Raw genomic sequence first — 24,306 nt, 5'->3', positions numbered from 1 at the left:
TCATTTCCAAGCCACCTCTGACGCCGTTTTTTTTTAACGTATGGTATACACTTACATATCCCTTATCCTTTAAATCCGATTTATTTCTAATAATTATAAAAATAAGATACCTGATTGATTCTTCCGAAATATTATAAAATGAGATATCAGGAAGTAAATAAAGTTAATTATCTCGCTTGTTTTGGGAATTCAAAAAAAGGGTATAGAGAATCTTAAGAGACACAGTTCAAATATTATTTTTGAGTATAATGGGTGCTTCAAAAAATGTGGCGGATATAATGTAACATGTTTTTTAATGCAAAACTCTTATTTATAACTTTTATTTTATTTTCGATTCTGCCTAAAATTCTATAATTTTTTTTATAAATAACGTTAGTATTTGCAAAATAAAATTATTCCTATGTTACATAATTGTCAGTTGTTTCCGAAGTTGGGCTACACAAATTTGGTAGGAGTGTTTTACAGAGGTGAAGAAAAAGATATATGTAAAAATACTTGGAGTTAGATGCTACACTGTGTTTTTTTGGGCTGATCCTATATATTATTATTTTTTCTAGTGATTTTAGAAAACCTTTCAACATTTGTTAAGAAAGTATATTAAGTACATCTATACTCTATACAGCTTGCAATCTGTTCTGAATTTTTCAATTTTTATCCTTCTTTTACTTCATTTACACTATAACAAGTTTTGCCATGACAAAACAAAAATTATTTATTATTAAGCATTAAAGTAATTTATATAGTTATATTAATTATATAGACATTATTAATAGAAATTGAAGAATTTTGTAAAATCTATCAGAAAAAAATATAATATACCGGGTGTTTTTCAAAAGTGGCTTGAGTGACGTATTCAATTAGTTTCGGTTATTTCTTGTTTCACCGGAAATGACTACAACTTGGTTTTTAAATGGTACCGTCGGTATTTTTTTACCTTATTTGACAGAATATGGCATTGTGAATAGAATAATTTAATGTCAACTTTTGACATATTTACTTAAAAATTGTATTTTTAAATTACAATCTAGAGTGCCATGATAAAAAACAACATGTAACCGGTCGTAAAGGTAACGACAGTTTGACTCGATGTACGAAGTGTGTGGCACCAAATTACCTATTTACCAGGTACCAAAAAGGAAAAGACACAAAAAATATTAGACGATCAAATCAATTTTTCCGAAGCTCCTTGATTAAAAATTAATGGTTTTAACACAGCCATGACACTAGATTGAATTTTAAAATGCTATTTTTTTTAATTGAAAATGTCAAAAGTTGACATATGATATATGTCATTCTATTCGGAATGTAATTTTCTATCAAATAAAGTATAAAAAATACCGAGGGTACCATTTAAAAATCAAATGTTGTACTCGTACATATAAATTTCCGGTGAAACAGGAAGTGACCGAAACTAACGGAATACGAATCAATCTCGATTTATGTCATATACCTACTAACATTCCGAATTTGGTAAACCCCGAGTTTAATTTTGTTATCTCAAAAAATAAAAAAAAGTTATAGAGGTGAACCACTTTTGAAAAAACACTCAGTATAGGCTGCGTCATTGAAAGAATCTGCAGATATTTTTCTATTTTAAATACGTAGTCGAATTTCAAAAATATATATTGAACACCCTGTAGCATCTACCTTAAATATCTACATATAAATATCTAATATTTTTTCTTCATCAACAAATTGAAATATTATAAAACTAGTTTTAGCTTACACCATTATACAAGAAATATACTTAAAAAAAGTAATAGAATTTTACGCAGAATCTAAAATAAAATAAGATGTTACATTTAAAAAAAACATTATGTTAAATCCGCCACACTTTTTACAAAGTTACAGACGTAGGTAGGTATAGTTTCATATTATATTCTTTAATTATCCATCTAAAAATAAAATATTTATATACCTAATATCATACTTTAGTATCCAACAAGTGGCCATGAAAATCAAAATAAATATAAATCCATGTCCAAAAATAAAAAATGTAAATAACGCTTTGAGGTATAAATTCGGTTCGAATCAGATAAGATATTTTATTCTTTACCGAGAATTAAATTCGAAGAATTCCTAGTCCCTACTTCTTTGCCAAATTCAATAGTCTCCGCCCCTTTTTACGTTTTAATTTCTGCCACCAGTTGGCAGCATCGACTTATACAGGCACATTGACTAACTATTAATATATAAACAAGGGTTGTACTATTGGTACATCTCTAATAAATAAAATAAGCATTGTAAATAAAATAAATCATCTAATTTTTATAATCCTTTTAGACAGTAAAATATTTTCTAACGATATTTTTTTTTAATAAGCTGATAGTAAGAATAAAATTATAAATTGTTTAAAATTTTGTAAATCAATTATTTACTAAGCAAAACTATATATTTTTCTAAGCGGTTTTTTAATATTACTTAGGTGTGCTTAGGTGTACTTTATCGCGAGACTCTGTTGTCGCGGTTTTACGTTTCGTGTTCAGAGATACGATTTGAGTTGGTCTTGCAAATTTTCTCGCGTTCTTTTGTCGTTTCTTGACTCGAACTTCTTGACCTACCTCAAATAAATCTGGGTTGTCACGGTCTTTGTAGACGTTCGATAACCTCGTTAGATTATCGTAGATAACCTCGTGGGTGATTTGGAAAACAAAAGTGTATTTTAATTTTATGCAACTGTAATAATTCAGTAACAACAGTATTCTTAAACTCTGTACCATCATCAATGACAATTTGTTTTGATACGCCATGATGTGAGAAGAAAGATAATAATTTATCGACAATTTCTGTACCCGAAGCTGATTGTATTGCGTACGCTTGTGCGTATTTTGAGAAACTATCTGTTATCGTTAAGAATTTTCCTTGTTCGAGAGTATAAGTGTCTCGCGTTCTTTATTATTTATTTATTTCTTTATTAATTCGAAATATTATAAAAAAAGTATAATATTTCGAATGGTTGTGTAGGTGTGGGTGTTATTTTCATTATCATTTTTACAGGGTGTTGCTCGTATTTTGTCTTTTGGCATATTTCGGGGGTTTCTTCATCGAAATTATTAAAATTAAAATTTTCAATAGAAACGCGACCAAATTTTTCGGCTTCGATTGGTTCGCAAAAATTTAAAGAAATAGAATCGTCGGTATTATTCAAAATTGTTGTAACAACTTTTTTATTTCGAGCTATAGTTAAAGACTCCGGTATCTCGCAATTATGCAGTTTTTGATAAGGTGCTATGGTCTCACCGTTTTTTATAGTTGTTTTAATTCCAATGACCTGCTCCGCACGTGGCGATACTGTAATACAGTTCAACCTTGTTTGAGTGCGATGATACTGTAATTTTATCTTCGCGTGCGGTGTTAACAAGAATCCGTTTTCAAAATCTAAGTTAGCTCGTAAAAGTTTCAAATTATCAAGTCCTAGAAGTCCATCAAACACGTTATGAAATTTAAAGACTCCGGTATCTCGCAATTATGCAGTTTTTGATAAGGTGCTATGGTCTCACCGTTTTTTATAGTTGTTTTAATTCCAATGACCTGCTCCGCACGTGGCGATACTGTAATACAGTTCAAACTTGTTTGAGTGCGATGATACTGTAATTTTATCTTCGCGTGTGGTGTTAACAAGAATCCGTTTTCAAAATCTAAGTTAGCTCGTAAAAGTTTCAAATTATCAAGTCCTAGAAGTCCATCAAACACGTTATGAAATTTGAATAAATAGAATTTTAATTTTTTGTTTTTAGATAAGTTGAATATTCTTGAAATAGAAATATTTGCACTATATTGATGTGCCGATTTTTTGAAAAACTGTTGACACTATAAATGGATCTTTAATAATATTTTGTGAATAAAATTTTTCTGCAATATGTGGATTTAAAAATGATTGAGTTGAACCTGAATCGATAAGTATTTTAAATTTTGTTCTGGAAAAATTACAAAGGGTAACTCACTAGGGCTAAACATATTAAAGGAAATAATTTCTGGTGTTGTGTATTTTTGGTTGTCGAGGAAATTTTCGTTTTCTTGTTCTTGTGAAAAAATTGTTTAAATTTTCGGTATTATAAAATCAGTTTCATACTCGTTTTCGAAGTTATCACTCTGAATTTCAGATTGAGATTTTTGTTCATTTTCCGTTTTGATATTATATAGTTCCTCAAAGGCAAATTGAGGTGGACGGAAATTATTAAAATTAGGATTGTTATTCGGCCTAAAGCTATTAGATGTTTGGTTTGTTGAAATGCTCATAGGCGTGGAACGTGAATTATTAAAATTAGGATTGTTATTCGGCCTAAATCTATTAGATATTTGGTTTGTTGAAATGCTCATAGGCGTGGTATTAAGTTGTGGCAAATTTGGATTCGGTCTAGTAAAATTTGGTTTTCCAAAAACTTGCGAATTTATGAAAAACTCTTGCGGTTGTTGATTTACATTAGGCCTAATTTGAATAGGCTGTGAGGGAAACACGGGCTTTTGTGCAAAATTATTTTGTGTGTTATTATGAGTATTAGGATTAAATGGTTGAAAATTAGGCTGAAAGTTAGGTCTAAAATTATTGGAAAATACGTTTTGATTTTCAAAACTATTTGTACTGTTGTTAGATAAATTATTAGACAATTGAGGTTTAGGCATAAATTTTCCTGAATTTTGTAAATAATGAATATTATGTTCTTCACTCACAAACTGTAGGGCTTCCATTAACTTTTGAGGGTGCATACAACGTATTGTTGTACCCAGAGGCTCCCTTAACCCCGATAAAAATGTTTTCAAGGCAAGTTCATTATACAATTTTCTTTTTAAATTTTAGCTGTTTCTGTTAATTCATATAAATCAATATGCGAACACAGTCAATTTAGCATATGGAGAACTCTATCGTGAAATTGATTGGGTTTTCATTAGGATTTTGTCGCAACATAACCAAATCTCTGTTAAGGCATACTTCAACTCTTTGATCGGCAAAATTACGTCGAAGAGTGTCTTTTAACTCGTCCCAAGTTTTAACGTTCTGTATATTAACAATTAATTTTGCATTTCCCGTCAATTTTCCGATCAACGAGTTAAGTAAATAAGTATTTTGAAAATTCTGTGGTTCAGCAGCAATATAAAAATTATCAATTAGACTCTGACAAGTTACTAAGTATGTATTTAGATCATTTGGGTTACCGTCAAAGAACGGAACACAGTTTAGATATTCTGGTTTTAAAGACATTTTTACGTTTAAAATTAAATTATTTTCTCTAAAATTTCTTAAATTATTAGGTACACTAGGGTCACTTGAAGGCGTTAAATTTAAATTTTGTAAATTATTTATAATATTTTCGAGCTCAGACATTAAATTAAAAATTGCACTTACATTAGTATTTTGGCCATTCTTTTTCTATAAGAATCAGGTCTCTGGTTAGCGATGCTGTCTTCCCAAATTACTGGTTCTTGCGAAATTCGACGATGCTGTTCAAATTCCTGTGGAGTTGATGTTCTGAAGACCAATCTTCGGTAGACCAAAATCTTCTTTCTTGAACACTACTCTGTTTTGGACAGTTTTTGGTTGATCGTTAAACGAAAAATTCAACGTACGATACGCTAGAATCCCAAAAACATCCTACCGACTGCGCCAGTTAAATAACTAGAACAGCCAAATTCGTTTAAAAATATTTATTTATTAAAATTACAACTTTTAAAAATGGCATCTGCCTGAACAATAACTAGTAAAAAGAAATACAAGTTGTCTAAGCTAGTAGAAAAAATGTCTATGCTGCCGCGGCGACGCGTGCTGCGGGTATATCAGCGAAATATGATGAACCAGCACTTCTGGGGTAGCGTCACGACATAACTCGTGTAACAAATAGTTTTTACACGTAAAAATATTTTTTTTGCGTAAGAATGTTTTCTACCAGAAACAATAAGTTTTGACGCGTAAAGAAATAGTTTTTTACGTTAAAACAAATAGTTTTATATGCGTAAAAAATAGTTTTCTACCAGTAACAAATAGTTTTATACGCGTAAAAATAGTTTTCTACCAGTAACAAATAGTTTTATACGCGTAAAAATAGTTTATTACGTGTAACAGTTTTATTCGCAGAAAATAATAAAAATAGTTTTTACGTGTAACAAATGCTTTTTACACGTAATTTTGATTCACTTTACAAAATTTGTATTATATTTTGATCAACACGTGTACTGATCACAAATAGTCGCGTCACTACGTATTTTTAAGCCGTTAACACGTTTCGTTACAACGAGCTCGTGTGTCAAGGCCGTCTCACTAGCTCGTATGTCACGGCCTTGAATTTTTACTCCCAGAGCGCGTAAAGAAGTTTCGTATTCTATTATATAATTATAATTATTTATTATATTATATTATAATTATTACAAGTACTAACCACAACACTACAATATAAAAAAACTATACACATATAAACTAAAATTCGTAATATAAATGGCAAATAATAATTATTATTTTTACACACACCACTGGCACTAGCAGTAGATTGTGTTTGTCTCCGAATATATGCCCCGGCCCGTCCACAATTCAATCCCAGCATCTTTTTTCTTCGTCTTTTCAACGCTAACGGCGCCGATCTCGCCTATCTCTTTCTCACAGGATTGATTGTTGGACGGGCCGGGAATCCACGAGCTTGCGACGTTACTAATTGGCATCTTGATAGAAACTGCAAACCTGCCGCGTCTTTTGCGTGTTTTTAATGGACACAAATCGATAAAAACGCTTAAAACGGTAAAATCGCAAAAAGCGCTTGAGACGCAAAAAACGCAAAACGCTTAAAACGCTTTCTGTGTGGCCGTGGGCTTAACGGTTTTAGAGAAAAAAAATATTTATAATTTTTGGAGGAAAAAAACTGCCTCTCAAAAATATGTATATAGCGTAAACCTCAAATTTAGTGATTACCACAGTCACTGTACCATAAAGAGAAGATAGAATTGAGCTATTAAAAAATTATCATAAATAATTTTTTTTTCAAATGGAAATCCACTTTTTTTATTTCACTCGTGAAAAGACTTTCGTTACTTTCGTTTTTTTTTTTTTAATTATAAATAAAATTTGTTAGTTTTTGACTATACATGTTCTTGTACCTAAAATAAATCGTTTTTAAGTTATTTAAGATTCAGCTTTAAAGCGTACATTTTTCTTGATTTTAACGAGTAGCCTATAACAGTATATTATAGATCATTATTTCCAAGCTAACTTTGGGCGCTATTTTTTTTCGATCGTACGGTATATTATTAAAATATCAACTATTATATATCACTAAAGAACGAAAATACGAGATATATTTATATAAATACACTTTTTAAACTTTTAAGACAACAGCAGTAGTTATAATATAGGAAATTCAAATAATTAATTCATTTTCTGACAGCTGTAAATAAATTGTCTGACTGTTTGACACTTAATGTCAAAGGAAGCGAGATAAAATCAAGAAAAATATACGTTTTCAAACTAAATCTTAAATAACTTAAAAACGATTTATTTTAGATATAGGAATATGTCTAGTTAAAATGTAACGAATTGGAAAACCTTTTCACTAGTGAAATAAAAAAAGTGGGTTTCCATTTGAAAAAAAATATTTATGATAATTTTTTATCGCCCAATTCCATGACAGCTACCGCCATTATTATATGACATTTGAACAATTTAATTTTTGAAATAAATAGCCACATGGCTTTTCTTTATGTCACAGGGGCTGTGATAATCACTAAATTTGACTTTTAGGTTGTACAAATTTTTTTGGCTTGTTTGACGTAAGATTTCTTCTAATGTTGCTGTAAACAGCTTTGTGGATATCGCGTCTTCCTGTCGTACTCCTTTGCCAATTGGGAACTCTGGGGGGTTTTATATTTCATTACTCTTGCTTACTTGGCTTCTTTGTATATATTGGCGAGAGTTTCTATGTAGGGGGCCCCATCTACACGTGTTTTAACTGTTTTGAAGAGTAATAACTTTTTGTCCGTACCTGTATAAAGCTACTCTAGGAGTCAAAGCATATACATTTTTTTACGTAAAAAATGTCTCTTGGTTAAAATCGCTACGAGCGAACCGTTCTCAAGATATTTAGAATGGAAATAGTCAGTACATGTCATTATTGACAAAAAATAAACATATGTTGAGTAGATAGTTATTTGACAGAAATGATAAATTTAGTATTTTTTTTTAATTAATCATGACTTTCTTCGAAAATCAAATTTCTCATCACAAAAAATTCCCAGACACCAATTTTTATCTAAATATTGACTTTACTTCAAAAAATTAAGATTTTCGAAAAAAATCGAAATAAAAATGAAACTTCTACACCATGTATCTCCGAAACTAAGCATTTTAGGACATACATTTATACGTTTTTGAAATTCAGCTCTTTTGAATATTTTTATATTGGAGTTCAAATTTATAAAAAAAATCACAAAAAAAACAGTTTGATAATGACTTAGTATGCCCTTTGTGTTTGAAATTTTCAAAAATTAAGATTATAATTGACTTAGTACCAAACTCTAAATATTCTATACTTAAAATATATGTTTCGATATGTTATAATAACCGTATATACTGAGATTAAAGGAGAATAAAGACCTTTAAAATGCATATATTATACGTTGCATATAAAAAACTAATATGAAATACGTATACTATTTATACCTTTAAAACGATATACGACATTTATACGAGTGGTACGTTTATTAAAGGTATATACTCTTGAACTGTGTTGCTTGGGAATGCATTTTTCTCAAAATGTCAATAATAAATAAATTTTTCCTCTTATAAAGACAATCCGGGGACATACTGTATATAGTATAGAGTTATATTTATTTTTATATAACTATGTTTTAGCTAATATTTCTGTACAGGGTGTCCCCCACTAATAATAGCTTACGGAAAAAAATATTTATAACAAAAGAGGCTATGAGAAATTGCTGGAAATTAGTTTCAAGTTTGTAAAACGGCCGCTAGTGGGCGTAACTGCTATAGAAAATAATAAAATAGAATTTTTACAGAATTTTGCCTAAATAATGTGTACTATAAATAATAGCTTCATAATCTTCAGTAAATTTTGGATTTTTTTGTTAGAACCATTTTCCCCTATCTGCTAAAATAAAGGGGTGGGGGAAGGTTAGATCTATCTTTATTTAAATGTTAATAACTCCGGACTGGATGATCAGAATCCAATAAACAGGGCTTGTTTAAAAGAGCGTTTCTTACTCTATATTATAGCATAAAAATAATATCAAGGTTTTGAACGTAGACGCTAGGGGGCGCTTTCTTACAATTACTAAAACATAACGCGTTTTTTCAAAAAAAATTAAATACTATAGTATATGTAATTTTAGCTAATACTAAAGAGTAGTAAAAGTTTAAAAAGTCAACGAGAACCGCATCTTGATATCTTCTTTCAAACCGAAGATATTAGCAAAATTATAATAAATACCAAAAAATAAGCCTTTAATTACCTTATTTTTACAACACTGTATCAGTAGCCCTCTTGATTATGCCCATTCTAACAAAAAAATAAGATAGAAACAGTTTATTTTAAAATCGACGAAATACCAGAATACCATAATACCAGATGTATTAATATCTAATAATTAAGATATTAATAACAGTGAACAAGAAACGATGATTTAGTGAAGTCATGATAGACTTTGCAAAAAAGTTGCTTTTGACGTAATAGTATAAACGTCAAATTGTTATTAGATCAACATTTTGATAGTCTTAGCAGCGTTTTTTTATCTTTTAATTGCTTTTTCAAAATGCCCTTATTATTTGGAGTAGTTGAATAAGTTGTTGACATTTTGAAAAAGCAATCAAAAGATAAAAGACTATCAAAATGTTGATCTAATAACAATTTAACGTTTACACTATTACTTCAAAAGCAATTTTTTTTCCAAAGCCTACCATGACTTCACTGAATCATCGTTTCTCTTGTGTGTTCACTGTTATTAATATCTTAGTTATTACATATTAATACATCTGGTATTATGGTATTCTGGTATTTCGTCAATTTTAAAATAAACTAACTGTTTCAATCTTATTTTTTTGTTAGAATGGGCATAATCAAGAGGGCTACTGATACCGTATTGTAAAAATAAGATAATTAAGGGCTTATTTTTTGGTATTTATTATAATTTTGCTAATATCTTCGGTTTGAAAGAAGATATCAAGATGCGGTTTTCCCTGACTTTTTAAGCTTTTACTACTCTTTAGTATCAGCTAAAATTACATATACTATCGTACTTATTTTTTTTGAAAAAACGCGCTATGTTTGTTAAATTGTAAGAAAGCGCCCCATAGCGTCTACGTTCAACACCTTACTATTATTATTATTATGCTATAATATAGAGTAAGAAGCGCTCTTTTAAACGAGCCCTCGTTTATTGGATTCTGATCATCCAATCCGGAGTTATTAACATTTAAGTAAAGATAGATCTAACCTTCCCCACCACTTTATTTTAGCAGATAGGGGAAAATGAAAAAAAATCCAAATTTTTCTGAAGATTATGAAGCTATTATTTATAGTACACATTATCTGGGCAAAATTCTGTAAAAATTCTATTTTCTTATTTTCAATCGGCCGTTTTACAAACTTGAAAATAATTTCCAGCAATTTTCCCATAGCCCCTTTACTTTTATAAATATTTTTTTCCGCGCGTTCTACGGCTAATACTTTCCGAGATATAGACTTAGTGGGACACCCTGTACATTTAAATTATCTATTATTGCCCGCATATTTTTCAACTAGATTAAATTTAATACGTCAAATAAGGATTATATCTGATATAAAGTATTGTCAGAACACTAACTGAATCAGAAACTTGGCTCGCCCTGTATAAAGTAACAATTTAATTATTAAATGTTTTAAGTTTAAACTAACTTAGTTTAATCTATAACAAAATATAAAAGAATTTTTATACATTTTTACGATATTTTTGTTCATAATTAACACGGTAACAAAGAGAAATTAATTGGAGAATTAAAAAAAAATAAAAACGCTGTTTTTTACCTTCGTGGTGTACCTATTGATAATTATTCTAATTCTTATAATCTTACACGAAAAAAAAAAGAAAATATCGTCTTCTAGAAGAGCATCTGCATCATTTTTTGTCCTTAAAACACTCTAAATATTAGTATAGTTATTATTGCTTTTTTTGGCACAATATATCGATAGGAATATAGGGCTAAATTTAAAATAACTCTAGTTGAGTTCAGTGTTTGGCTGTGTGAATATTATTTTAAATTGACTATGGCTTTTTCTAAGGCTTCAAGATTCCACGAACAAATTACATGTAAGTTATACAATCTTCTTTAACTTGACTTGTTGAACTTCCTCCCTGACTTGCTGAAGAGACTTTATACCGGGTGCGCCACAAAAGTGGCTCACCCCTATAACTTTTTTATTTTTTCAGTTAAAAAACGAGATTTGGTATGTTAGTATATGACATAAATTAGGATTGATTGACGTATTCAATTGTTTTTGGTCACTTCCTGTTTCACCAGAAATGGTTACAACTTTTGATTTTTAAATAGCACCCTCTGCATTTTTTTTACTTTATTCGATAGAAAATAACACTCTGAATCCCAAATGACGTATCACATGTCAAGTTTTGACATTTTCGCATATGGTTTATTTCAAATGATAACTTGCGGTTTGTAACGAATATTTGACTCGAAATGCCAAGTGTGTGGTATCAAATTATTCGTAAAAAATGCTTTTTCCAAATATTCTAATAATCCACCCGTTCCATTTGAAAAAATTGAAACATGATTAAAAATACGATTTGAGCATTTTTCAACTGGCCAGGACAAGACACTAAAAACATTAGACGATCAAATCTATTTTTCCAAGGTTCCTTGATTAAGAATTAGCGTTTTTAACATAGTCATATAGTCATAGACACTCTAGATTGTAATTTAAAATACGATTTTTTATAAAGCAAGAATGTCAAAAGTTGACATATGTATAATATGTCATTAGAATGTCATTTTCTATCGAATGAAGTAAAAAATACTGAGGGTGCCATTTTAAAATCAAAAGTTGTAGTTATTTCCGGTGAAATAGGAAGTGACCCAAAACAATTGAATACGTCAATCAATCCTGATTTATGTTATATACTAACATACCAAATCTCGTTTGTTATCTCAAAAAATGAAAAAGTTATAGAGGTGAGCCACTTTTGAGACGCATCCGGTATACCGAGTGTTTCTCAAAAGTGGCTATAACCCCTATAACTTTTTTATTTTTTTTATTAAAAATCGAGATTTGATAAATTAGTATACAGGGTGGTGACAATTTCGATGATCAACATTGGCATCTCAGAAAGTACGATAGATACGAAATCGGTTAATGAGACAAAAGATGCGTAATTAGAAGTTTGACAAACATCTATGAAGAAAACCCCAGTATCTTGATTAGTTTCGGATTTATGTAAAAAAAATTAAAATAATCCGTTTATTTTAAATGAGAGTATCTTCAGAACTAGTGTATCTATTGCAGCATAAGTTGGTAGTTTTATATTTTTGACACCGGCCAATTAAATGCCGTTTTCAGAAAATTTCTAAGCTTTCTAGATTTCACAACAACAACAGTCAACTTTTTGTTTTCTTATGGCCGCCATTTTGAATTTTTATACTATTAGATAGAGTAAAAAATAATCTATACGGTGGTGTCTAATTTTTATTCATTATTATGTACATTCACCAAAAAAAAATGTTTTTTTAAAAATTCGCTCAAAAGATCAAGTCTGCCTTGGAAATCGAATTGACACTTTATATGACAGCAAGTTAATTTTGGTTTACTCTATTAAGTATCAGATCTGGACACAAAAAATTATAGTAGATTAGTAAAGTGTATTAACAGTCAACAATATGTTCACAAGTGAGGAAACACGAGATATGTATGATGTTTACTTAAAAAATAATAGAAATTCCGATATGGCATGCGCAAGTTATGGAACATTGTATCCTGAAAGGACTCAAGCTCATCGTACTATTCTCGCAAAGGATTTCAAGATATTTAGCAGTTGCTGGTTGCTGGTAGCTTTAAAAAACAAGAGGGCACTATTTTAAAAAAGCTTATTATATTAATGTACCAGCTTAGAATGAAATAAATCCGGAAAGTTCTAGTCGTAAAATAAGTCGCAAGTGTTTTGTAAGTGACTCTTATGTAGGGAAAATTATCAAAAAACATAAATATCGCAATAATATGATTTTTTTTCTGTTAAATGTACCAGAATTTGTAAATAGAGATTCAACCGTCCCTGATATTTTTATAGAAAAAAGAGGGCTCTCTTGAACATCTTCCCGAAACCGTTTACAAAATTGTAATCTTCTTTCGTAATCACCAGCATGTAAAAATGGTAAACTTGGTAAACATTTAAATTAAAAGTTGCGATATTTATATTTTTTGATAATTTTCCCTACATAAGAGTCACTTACACAACACTTGCGACTTATTTTACGACTAGAACTTTCCGGATTCATTTCAATCTAAGCTGGTACTTAATATCATAAACATCAAACATATCTCGTGTTTTCTCACTGGTGAACATATTGTTTACTGTTAATCGAGCTGTTAATACACCTTACACTATCTACTATAATTTTTTGTGTCCAGATTTGATAATTAATGGAGTAAACCAAAGTTAACTTGCTGTCATATAAAGTGTCAATTGGATTTCCAAGGCAGACTTGTAGGCCAGTGCAAATAATTTTGAATTTGCAAAAATTTTTAGAAAGCTGCGACCATTGAAAATAGTTAGCCTTAGTAACCCTTATTAACATACTAAAAGTACCCATTTGTCCGATGTGTGCGTCATCAAAAAAATCGGCCGCCATCTTGAATTTTGGTACTTTTTGGGAAAAAATGTAAATAACTCGAAAACAGTGCGTTATAGCGAAAAACTTCGAGAGGTAAAACTTAAAGAGAATAAAAAACTCTATGAGAATCAATAATAGAATAGTTTATTATCCTAACGCAGTGACGTACAATTTTTTTTTGAAAATCGAGCAATTTTTAAAAGGAATCACCGAAATGCAAATTACTATTTTTTTAAGCTTATTAACAAGTAACATGGATATTTAGCATCAATTCAACTAAAATACAGTCCTTGTGACATTTTCAAGAAATATTTATAGGTGGTTTAATAATATTTCAAAATTAACAAAAATTGTCAAAGCTATCCTTTACTAAATACATGTGTACTAATAATGTGCGACAGCAGCCTCCACCTTGTTCCGGTCGGGGCTATTTGCACTTAAACCAAGGTCTTTTTATTACCATTTTGTAAACAACTTGTTTTTAAAAATACAGTGACAGTTTGAAAAATTAGGCTACAGGTTGGAAGAAAAAAATAAAATGTAATAAACTACTTGCGAATGTCTTTTTGACATAAATATCATCTACGATCTTAACCTAAGATCTTAACACTTTTTCATTATGATAAATACATTATAAACATACCCCTACAAATCGAATAACAATAATTCAAATTATGACCATTTTAATAAAAATGTGTTACCAACTTGTAACCTAACTTTTCAAACTGTCATCTCCAGAAAAAAAAATGAAATTTACAATTTTATTCGATTTGTTCTTCATCGACCGATATTTGTTTGTTCTCGCAAGAAATACCATTACAGTTACCTCACAAGCATGAACATGGCGTATTGGATTTTAAACATGTACCATTGCGATTAAAAAAAAATAGTACAACAAAATATGATTTAATCTGCTGGTCTATATTCTTGTGTCAGTGTCACGTAATTTTTAAAAAATGCCTTTAACTTCAGAGCAAAAATCGATTATATTTACGCGATTAAGGGATGGGGTTCCCATCTCGGTTCCCATAAAGGACATTGCAGATGCATTAGGGATAAACAAAAAAACAGTGTTGTTGGGTAAATCCAAAAAAAAAATTCAATATAATTCAAATATCCTTATAGACCAGGAGTTCCATCTGGGACTACTAATTCTTGTACTAATTTTTTTTATCGCAATGGTACATAGTTTATTACATCCAGATTTGCAATTACAGTAAATCTTTTTCAATACAAATTCTGGTGCCACTGCGTTTGACATTGTTTTTGGAACTGAGGTATCCGTTTTTTTACTCCATCCACATTCTGTTGCCTCTTCTCGTTATTAAGCGAATACTGCATTTATAAATAGGTCCTATAATAATGATTATCAGCTGCGTTAGTTGTTGGAGGTAAGGTAGCTAAATCAAAATTTTTACTATAAGTACCTGACGAGATGTAAGGGCTTATATTTAAAATACCTCAACTGATCTAAATCTTTTGCTAGCCTATGTCGACCATATAATGAAAATAAGAATGTATTTCCAGCTTCGACTAGCTCAGATTTTTGCTGCAGGATCTAAAAAAAACCGATGTAATTTTTCGCAGATGAGGATCTTTTTGCAACGTTTTGAAAGTCGCCAGTTTACATTACATTTAATTTTTTTCTTCCAACCTGTAGCCTAATTTTTCAAACTGTCACTGTATTTTTAAAAACAAGTTGTTTACAAATTGGTAACAATAAGACCTTGGTTTAAGTGCATATAGCCCCGACCGGGACAAGGTGGAGACTGCTTTCGCACATTATTAGTACACATGTATTTAGTAAAGGATAGCTTTTACAATTTTTGTTAATTTTGAAATATCATTAACCCACCAATAAAAAATATTTCTTGAAAATGTCACAAGGATTGTATTTCAGTTGAATTGATGCTAAATATCCATGTTATTTGTTAATAAGCTTAAAAAATTAGTAATTTGCATTTCGGTGATGCCTTTTAAAAATTGCTCGATTTTCAATTTTTTTTGTATGTCATTGCGTTAGGATAATAAACTATGTTTTATTGATTCTAATAGAGTTTTTTATTCTCTTTAATTTTAACCTCTTGAAGTTTTGCGCGATAACAAACCGTTTTCGAGTTATTTACATTTTTTCCCAAAAAGTACTAAGATGGCGGCCGATTTTTTTTGATGACGCACACATCGGACAAATGGGGACTTTTAGTATGTTAATAAGGGTTACTAAGGCTAACTATTTTCAATGGTCGCAGCTTTCTAAAAAATTTTGCAATTTCATGGGGTCTTTTCATTTGCAAAATACTGGAGTATTGATCTATAAAAATTAGATACCACCGTATAGATTATTTTTTGCTCTATCTAATAGTATCAAATCCAAACTGGCGGCCATAAGAAAACAAAAGCTTGACTGTTGTGCGAAATCTAGAAGGCTTAGAAATTTTCTGAAAACGGCATTTAATTGGCCGGGGCCAAAATTATAAAACTACCAACTTACATTGCAATAGATACAATAGTTCTGAAGATATTCTCATTTAAAAAAAAAATGCATTATTTTCATTTTTTTTTACATAAATCCGAAACTAATCAAGATACCGGGTTTTTCTTCCTAGGTGTTTGTCAAACTTCTAATTACGCAAGTTTTGTCCCATTTAACCGAATTCGTATCTCTCGTGGTTTCTGAGATGCCAATGTTGAGCATCGAAATTGTCACCACCCTATATACATAAATTATTAGGATATGTTGATGAATTCAATTGTTTTCGATCACTTTCTGTTTCACCGGAAATGACTACAACTTTTGTTTTTCAAATGACACATTTGATAGAAAATTGCATTCTGAATAGAATGACGTCAAAATGTCAACTTTTGATATTTTCAATTAAAAAAAATAGCATATTAAATCTCAATTTAGAGAGCCATGACCATAAAGGTAACTACAATTTTACTCGTAATATTCCAATTTATTAGTAAAAAGATACCGTATGATCGAAAAAAAGCAATATCAGCGATGGCTACGAAATGAAGATCGCTGTCATTTTATATGGAACTGTTATCGATCGTCATTTCCCAGGGAACTGGACGCCCTTTTTATTCGAATATACGATATTTTTTCCAAATATGCTAATGGGCCACCCTCGTTCCTTTTGAAAAAATTGAGTTATGATTAAAAATACGATTTGGGCATCTTTTACTCGGCCAGAACAAGACGCGAGAAAACATTAGATGATGAAATCTATTTTTCCAAGGCAATTTTTTTTGTTTTTTTTATTAAAAATGAATGTTTTTAACACAGCACTCTGGATTGAAATTTAAAATACATTTTTTTAATCAAGAATGTCAATAGTTGACATATATGTCATTCTATTCAGAGTGTCATTTTCTATCGAATAATGTCAAAAAATACCGATAGTGCCATTTAAAAATCAAAAGTTGTAGACATTTCCGGTAAAACAGGAAGTGACCGAAAACAATCAAATATTTCAATGAATCATGATTTATATAGTAATCATATAGTAATTACCAAATCTTGATTATTTATTTGAAAAAAAAATAAAAAGTTATAGAGGTGAGCAACTTTTTAGAAACACCCTGTATACGTATTTGTTATAGTTTCTTCTACCTAAATATTTTATTTCGTTATATTAGTTAATTGAGAATATAAGTAGTAGTACGAGAGCTAGCAACGTCGGAAAAACAAGTATTTAAGACGCCTTAAAATACTTTATCGAAAACGTTGCTAGCGACTATAGTATTGCTATTAAATATTCTAATATCCGGATCAAAATAAAATTATTTTTGTTGTTTATTCGGGAAAATACAACTTTCTTTAAAATTTTATAAATAAATGTAGTGTAGGGTTTTCAGAAATTTTTGGTACAATATTTGCAAGCTTATCTATTGGAGATTGGAGGTGGTAATATAAACTTAAAATATACAGGGCGCGTCTTAAATAAGTGCAAATATTTTCAGGGCTGGTAGATCTCGATAAAAGAAACATACATACATATATTCTTTTTACCATTTTTCAGATAAGTCCAAAAACCTAGTCATTTAAGTTTGGAAATCTAAAAAAAAATCTTTTTTTTTTGAAAAAATTTCGAGAGCCACCGGACTTTTTCTGTATTCGCATCCCTTTTATTGCCGTAACTATAGAGTAAAGCCGTAACCCTGGTAATATCAGAGATTAAGAAATTATACCGTGGGAAAATTTACGGTAAACAGGTAGATCAAAAAAGTTTTCGAAAAATATACAGGAAAATTTAAAAGAAACTGCACGATTTTCAACATCTTTTTTTAGCAAAAAAACTCATAGACGTGTTCGTGGGGTCGAAATATACTACCCCTTAAAATATTTGCACTTATTTAAGACTCACCCTGTACAAACTTTAAATATACATCGTTTTCAATTAAAAAAATATAGCCGTAAATTATTGTTAACCCTCTGAATATCTTTTGCATATTTTTAAGTTAAATAAAACTTCCATATGTTTTTGAAAGATGCTTTAACTCAACCCCTATAAAGTGAAATTAAAATAAACAAATGACAATCAGAGAGTTAAAAAAAATTGTGACTTTATTTTTTTAATGGAAAACCATGTAAATTTGAACTTTTTCTGAAAAACATTTTTCTTTTGATTTTAAACATATACAGGGTGGCGCACCCGAGGGCACACCTCATTCACCTCGGTTGATTATGCGAAAATGGAAAGATGTAGAAACAAAATATTTTATGGGTATATGTGCGGAGGTAATGTGCACTATTTAAAATTATTTTGAAATGTACAGGGTGTTTCAGAACTAAGATCCATACCAAAGTTATATTTTTTCTTATGGAACACCCGGTATTTTATTTCATTTTTGGATTCTTGGTCCCAAAAAAAGGCATTTATTATAAGGGTTAAGTATGTTTAAAATCTTTCGTTTTTGAGATATTGAAAGATATTTAAATTTGCATGCTACAATAGAATAGATTATTAACACCCTGTACATTACTTTTCAGCATTACTTGTTGTGCTGAGTTTAAAGGTAGAGAAATAAACTGTACAGAAAAATGTTATTCCTTCCTTAAATGTATACAGGGTATCAAAAATTGCTGGTCTATTTTAAATATTTATTTTACATAAAAACTTCGTTATTTCAAATGCAACACTATGTATTTTTTTAAATAGGTTGAAGCAGATTTAAATGCTCTTTCAAACTATATTAGGGTTTCCTATACCTATCTGGCTCAGATTTTGAATAAAAAACGATTTTTGAATAAAATTGTAATCAAGATGGCTAGTGTCAAGTGTCATGGCAAGTTTCTAGAGACTAAACAACTAAATCGAAATTAGTTTATGGACTTATTTAAATTTATACTAGTTTACTTTTATTTAATATTGTTTATATAAACTTTTATTTAATATTGTTTATATATATTTATATAAATAATATTTATTGAAGAGGTATGTGTTTATTATTCTATCAAGAAAAACGAAGAAGTAGTTTTTTAATTATTTTACGATAACTTGTAGATACATGGATTTTCTATAAAACAGCCAATTACGGCATATTCATTTTCTTTACGACAGGTTTCTGACTAATAGGTTTTTTATAAACCACACTACCAGGCGAAATAGGACAAGAAGTTTTTCAAAAAAACTCTTATAAGGAAGATTCCTATTTGGATATCTTTGAGCATAAGCCCTTGAGGCCAAGAAGCAATTTTTCTCACAAAATAATATCACTATTAACATATCTATTCGTTTCGCCAGCAGATACTGCTTTATCTTTCTTGAAAAATTAATGAATACTTACTTATTAAACTATTGTAGGTAAATTTAAGTAAACTGTTATAAATTATGAATAATAATGTCCATAAACTAATGTCGACTTTGAAAATAGTTACTAACTGTGACTAGAAAATTGCCATCTTGATTTCAATTTTAATATTTACTAGCGTGTACCAGCGACTTCGTTTGCGTCGAATTAATCATTTGTACTGGTGATGATAAAGCAAAGCAAGAATTTCCATTAACATACAAACTGGATAAAATGTTCTCACATTTATGTCAGCATGAGAAAAAACAATATGGTGATATTCTTATATAACTTGGTAATATTTGAGAGGTAGTTTCATCTCGTTGAAATTTGACTTTCGAAAAATCCGTTTGCCAAAAATAAGCTTTTTACGTCAAGCAGTTTAAGCAGAATCGTGGTTAAGAAATTACACAACTTTTTGGAACACCCTGTATGATTTTTTAAAAAATTTCAAAATATGTAAAAAAAACAAATAAATTATGCTTGTCCAAGCGTTTTCCCGAAAGACTAACCGTTTTTTAAATAACAAATATTGTAATATTTGAGGGGCGTTTTCATCCTCTTGGAATTTGAGATTCGAGAAACCCCTCCTTATTGAACCCCTACATCCCACAGTCAATCCGTTTGACAAAAATCAGCTTTAAACGTCAAGCAGTTTAAGCAGAATCGTGATTACTCAATGGTCATATTTTATGAAACATCCTGTATAAATTTATAAAAAATCTTAAAATATGTAAAACAACAAAATAAAATATACGTGTTTAAGAGTTTTTCCGAAAAACTCATCGGTTTTTAAATAAAAAATATTTTAATATATGAGGGATAGTTTCACCCCCTTAGAATTCGAATTTCGAAAAATCCCTTCTTATCGAACCTCTACACCCTAAAGTCAATCTGTTTTCCAAAAATCAACTTTTTACGTCAAGCGCTTTAAGCAGGATCGTAATTAATCAATGACCAGATTTTTCGAAACACCCTGTATACATTTTTAAAAAGTCTTAAAATATGTAAAAAAACAAAATAAAATATACGTGTTAAAGCGTTTTTTTCGGAAACTAGCCCGTTTTTTAAATAAAAGATATTGTAATATTTGAGGGGTGGTTTCACTCTCTTAAAACTGGAATTTCGAAAAATCCCTTCTTATTGAACCTCTACACCCTAGAATCAACATGTATCCGAAAATTGAGCTTCTTACATTGAGTGGTTTGAGCAGGATCGTGATTAATCAGTATGTTAGTCACTTAAGGATTTTATACAGGGTTGTTCACCACATACGACACGGAGTATTGTAGCTAAACGATGAGATTTTTACAAATTGTAAGCTTGGCGTTCGTTGACGGACTATTAGAGCTACAATTTAAAAATATTTTTACAAGATACAGAGTGTCCCAAATAAATAAAAAATATCAAAGTTGTATTTTTTTAAATGGAACACCCTGTATATTATTACATTTTTAGTTTCTACGATTAAAATAAAGGTAAATTTGATTAAGGTTTATTATACTTAAACCTTACCGTTTTTGAAATATTTTCAATTTTGTGAAATTGCAGTAAAAATTTTAAATCTTCATTTCTCCAAGGGTATCAATGTTTTTAATACTAAATATTTAATGAAGTTTATTTATTAATCAGTTATTGTGTTGCAATAATAAAAATAATACTACTTTATACAGAGTGCCTAAAAATTTATCTTAAATAATTATTAGCTTCAAACGGCAATAACTTCTTTAATTTAAATGGAATGCCCTGTATATTTTACGAGAATCAGATGCACAATCAAATTGTCTATCAAGTTGTATTATACCTATATTTTTTACCTATCCCTTCAAGTTTTCGTAGAAAATGCATTTTCTTATAATTTAGACATCATTTATCAATATACCCATGGAATACTGACATTTTAGATGTTTTTAAAGCAACAAATGTACAAAATGTACAGACTAGTAATATTATCGTTTTTAGTAAAGCGATAATATTACTAGCCCATTTGTATGCAAAAAGAAAACTATTTAAATCTTTATAAAAGACTATACCATTAATTAAATATAACACCATTATTTCCGCCCATATACTAATTAATGACATACTTAATTGTGTTCGTTAATAAATTATTATAAATAAATGTGGATTTTTAGTCAGAAATCAATATAATAATAAATTATCAAATTAAAGTCTTTGTTGTTATAAATAAGCATTTATTAAAAAATGAAATATCATTTTTAAGGTGTTACTTTTTATCACACTTTCTAATGCCCATACAAAATTCAGTTTTTTAGTATTTGGAGCAATTATTATTAATCAACGCAAACAGTCAGTTAATGTAGTTTGAATACTGGAATCATATTAATTGGTCCTCTTTAACAAATATTTAAACAGTAATGAAATAAACGAATTATATCGACAATATTAGTATCTGTACTCTTTAAAAATTTGGTACATCTTTAAAAATAATCTAAAATGTCAATAGTCCATGGGTATATTGATAAATAAGTTCTAAATTACAAAAAAAATGCATTTTCTACGGAAACTTAAAGAGATTTTCCTTAAAGAGATAGGTAAAAAATGGTATAATATAATTTAATAGACAATTAAATTGTGCATCTGATTCTCGTAAAATATACAGGGTGTTCCATTTAAATTAAACAAGTTATTGCCGTTTGAAGCTAATAATTATTTAAAATAAATTTTTAGACACTCTGTATAAGGTAGTATTATTTTTATTATTGCAACACAATAACTGATCAGTAAATAAACTTCAGTAAATATTTAGTATTAAAAACTTTGATACCCTTGGAGAAATGAAGCCTTAAAATTTTTACTGCAATTTCACAAAATTGAAAGTATTTCAAAAACGGTAAGGTTTAAGTATAATAAATCTTAATCAAATTTACCTTTATTTTAATCGTAGAAACTAAAAATGTAATAATATACAGGGTGTTCCATTTAAAAAAATACATTTAATTTTATTAACTTTGATATTTTTTACTTATTTGGGACACTCTTTATCTTGTAAAATTATTTTTAAATTGTATCTCTAATAGTCCTTCATCGAGCCCAAAACTTACAATTTGTAACAATCTCATCGTTTAGCTACAAAACTCCGTGTCGTATGTGGTGAACAACCCTGTATATTAGTATAGATTTGATAGCCCTGTATAAATTTAAGGAACCAATACCATTTTTCAGTAAAGTTTATTTCTCTACCTTTAAACTCAGCATAAGAATTAATTCTGAGTAGTAATGTACAGGGTGTTAATAGTCTATTTTATTGTAGCATGCAAATTTAAATATCTCAAAAACTAAAGATTTTAAACATATTTAACCCTTATAATAAGTGCCTTCTTTTGGGCCCAGTAATCCAAAAATGAAATAAAATACCGGGTGTTCCATAAGAAAAAATATAACTTTGGTATGGATCTTAGTTCTGAAACACCCTGTATATTTCAAAATAATTTTAAATTGTACACATTGTCTCCCCACATATACCCCTAAAATATTTTGTTTCTAGATCTTTCCGTTTTCGTATAATCAACCGTTGACTTTCTGAAGGTTAACTATCTTAAATTGGAAATGGCCATAGCACATTGCAAGGATAAATTATGAGCGATAGACAAAGAAAATATTAGAATAGAGACCAAGAAATAATGCATTCAGAAACAGAGGCCGTTCACCAACCAAAAGGAAATATAAGCGATTAAAAAATGCATGTTTTTACTGCGAACGCGTCGTTTTCCTGTCATTATTTGATGACGTCGCGTGGTGGGTTCTAAAATCAAAGTTGACATAGACATTTCTTTAATAATAATGACATGTAACAGATGCCATTAGTATCCAGTGACGTCACAATGGTTCCAGCGCTTTTGTTTCTGTTTGAATTAGTTTGGCGAGGATTACAATATTTAGTATATTGCTCGGTATATTGGTTTTTTATACAAAAACACATAAATTAAGAACCTTATTATCTGAAAGCAAAATAACACTGAACTCTCGACTGAACTGCTACGGACTAGGACTGATATAAAATTGGAAGATAAAATGAATTTTAAGGCAGCTCAAAAAATATGTTCCATTGAAGTCCTTGAATTATTTAATACTGTTGCTGAGGGTGCAGGAACCAAGGAATAAATAAAATAACAATAAATTTAAGAATGGTGAACTTAGTTATATGTTCCTATTTGGAAGAAAATTTGGATTTAAAAAGAAGGTTATATATATGTATGGTATATATATTTATGGTATTGTGTGTTTTTTACGTATTTGGCGTAAATGGCTAATGATGATTAATAAGAAAATTAGAGAACATTTTATTTCAATAACTGTTACACACGCATCGAGCTGAACGATCATGCTCTGATTAATTTAATTATACATTTTCGAGAAAATCCAAACCTCACAGAGGATATGTTCCTTCCTTTGCTTTTTAGCAGTCAAAGCTGTGAGAAAATATTCCGAGCCACAAGGTCCATGACAACAACGCAATCTACGGTAGTAAATTATAGTATTAAAGACATACTGCAACGATTGGACAGAATTAGATCGATTAATAATATTACCCATGATTTAAGAGCTATAATACGTTTCCCAAGAGAGCAGAAAAGATTTGAAAGAGTTCGTTCTCAGGGCCAAAAGGATGCACAAATTGAAGCGCAGAGTGCAAATAATGAGGTGAAAGATATTGAAAATGTATTTACTGATCAATA

The 24,306-nt window shown here is 29.6% G+C and overlaps 2 protein-coding genes across 2 annotated transcripts in view; one reads left to right on the top strand and one right to left on the bottom strand.

The window, feature by feature from the left end:
• Positions 1 to 4,038: 4,038 nt before the first annotated feature.
• On the bottom strand, positions 4,039 to 4,689 carry LOC115883477 (probable serine/threonine-protein kinase clkA). The gene has a single exon (XM_030901841.1). The coding sequence runs from the start codon at positions 4,687 to 4,689 to the stop codon at positions 4,039 to 4,041; it is 651 nt and encodes a 216-aa protein (XP_030757701.1).
• A 6,489-nt stretch (positions 4,690 to 11,178) lies between these two features.
• Positions 11,179 to 24,306, top strand: part of LOC115883482 — a 47,678-nt gene continuing 34,550 nt past the window's right edge. The window contains exon 1 of the mRNA XM_030901846.1: positions 11,179 to 11,280. Within this exon, the coding sequence (XP_030757706.1) occupies positions 11,238 to 11,280 (43 nt within the window). The 5' untranslated portion in view covers positions 11,179 to 11,237. The remainder of the gene's footprint in view (positions 11,281 to 24,306) is intronic.

The sequence above is a fragment of the Sitophilus oryzae genome, unplaced genomic scaffold, assembly GCF_002938485.1.
Source record: "Sitophilus oryzae breed Bouriz unplaced genomic scaffold, Soryzae_2.0 scaffold_1913_pilon_pilon, whole genome shotgun sequence".
NCBI lineage: Eukaryota > Metazoa > Arthropoda > Insecta > Coleoptera > Curculionidae > Sitophilus > Sitophilus oryzae.
This window is presented reverse-complemented; position numbering and strand designations above follow the sequence as displayed.

Bases quoted from the DNA above. Each gene is read 5' to 3' on its own strand.
- LOC115883477 (XM_030901841.1), bottom strand. From the start codon at position 4,689: ATGGAAGCCCTACAGTTTGTGAGTGAAGAACATAATATTCATTATTTA.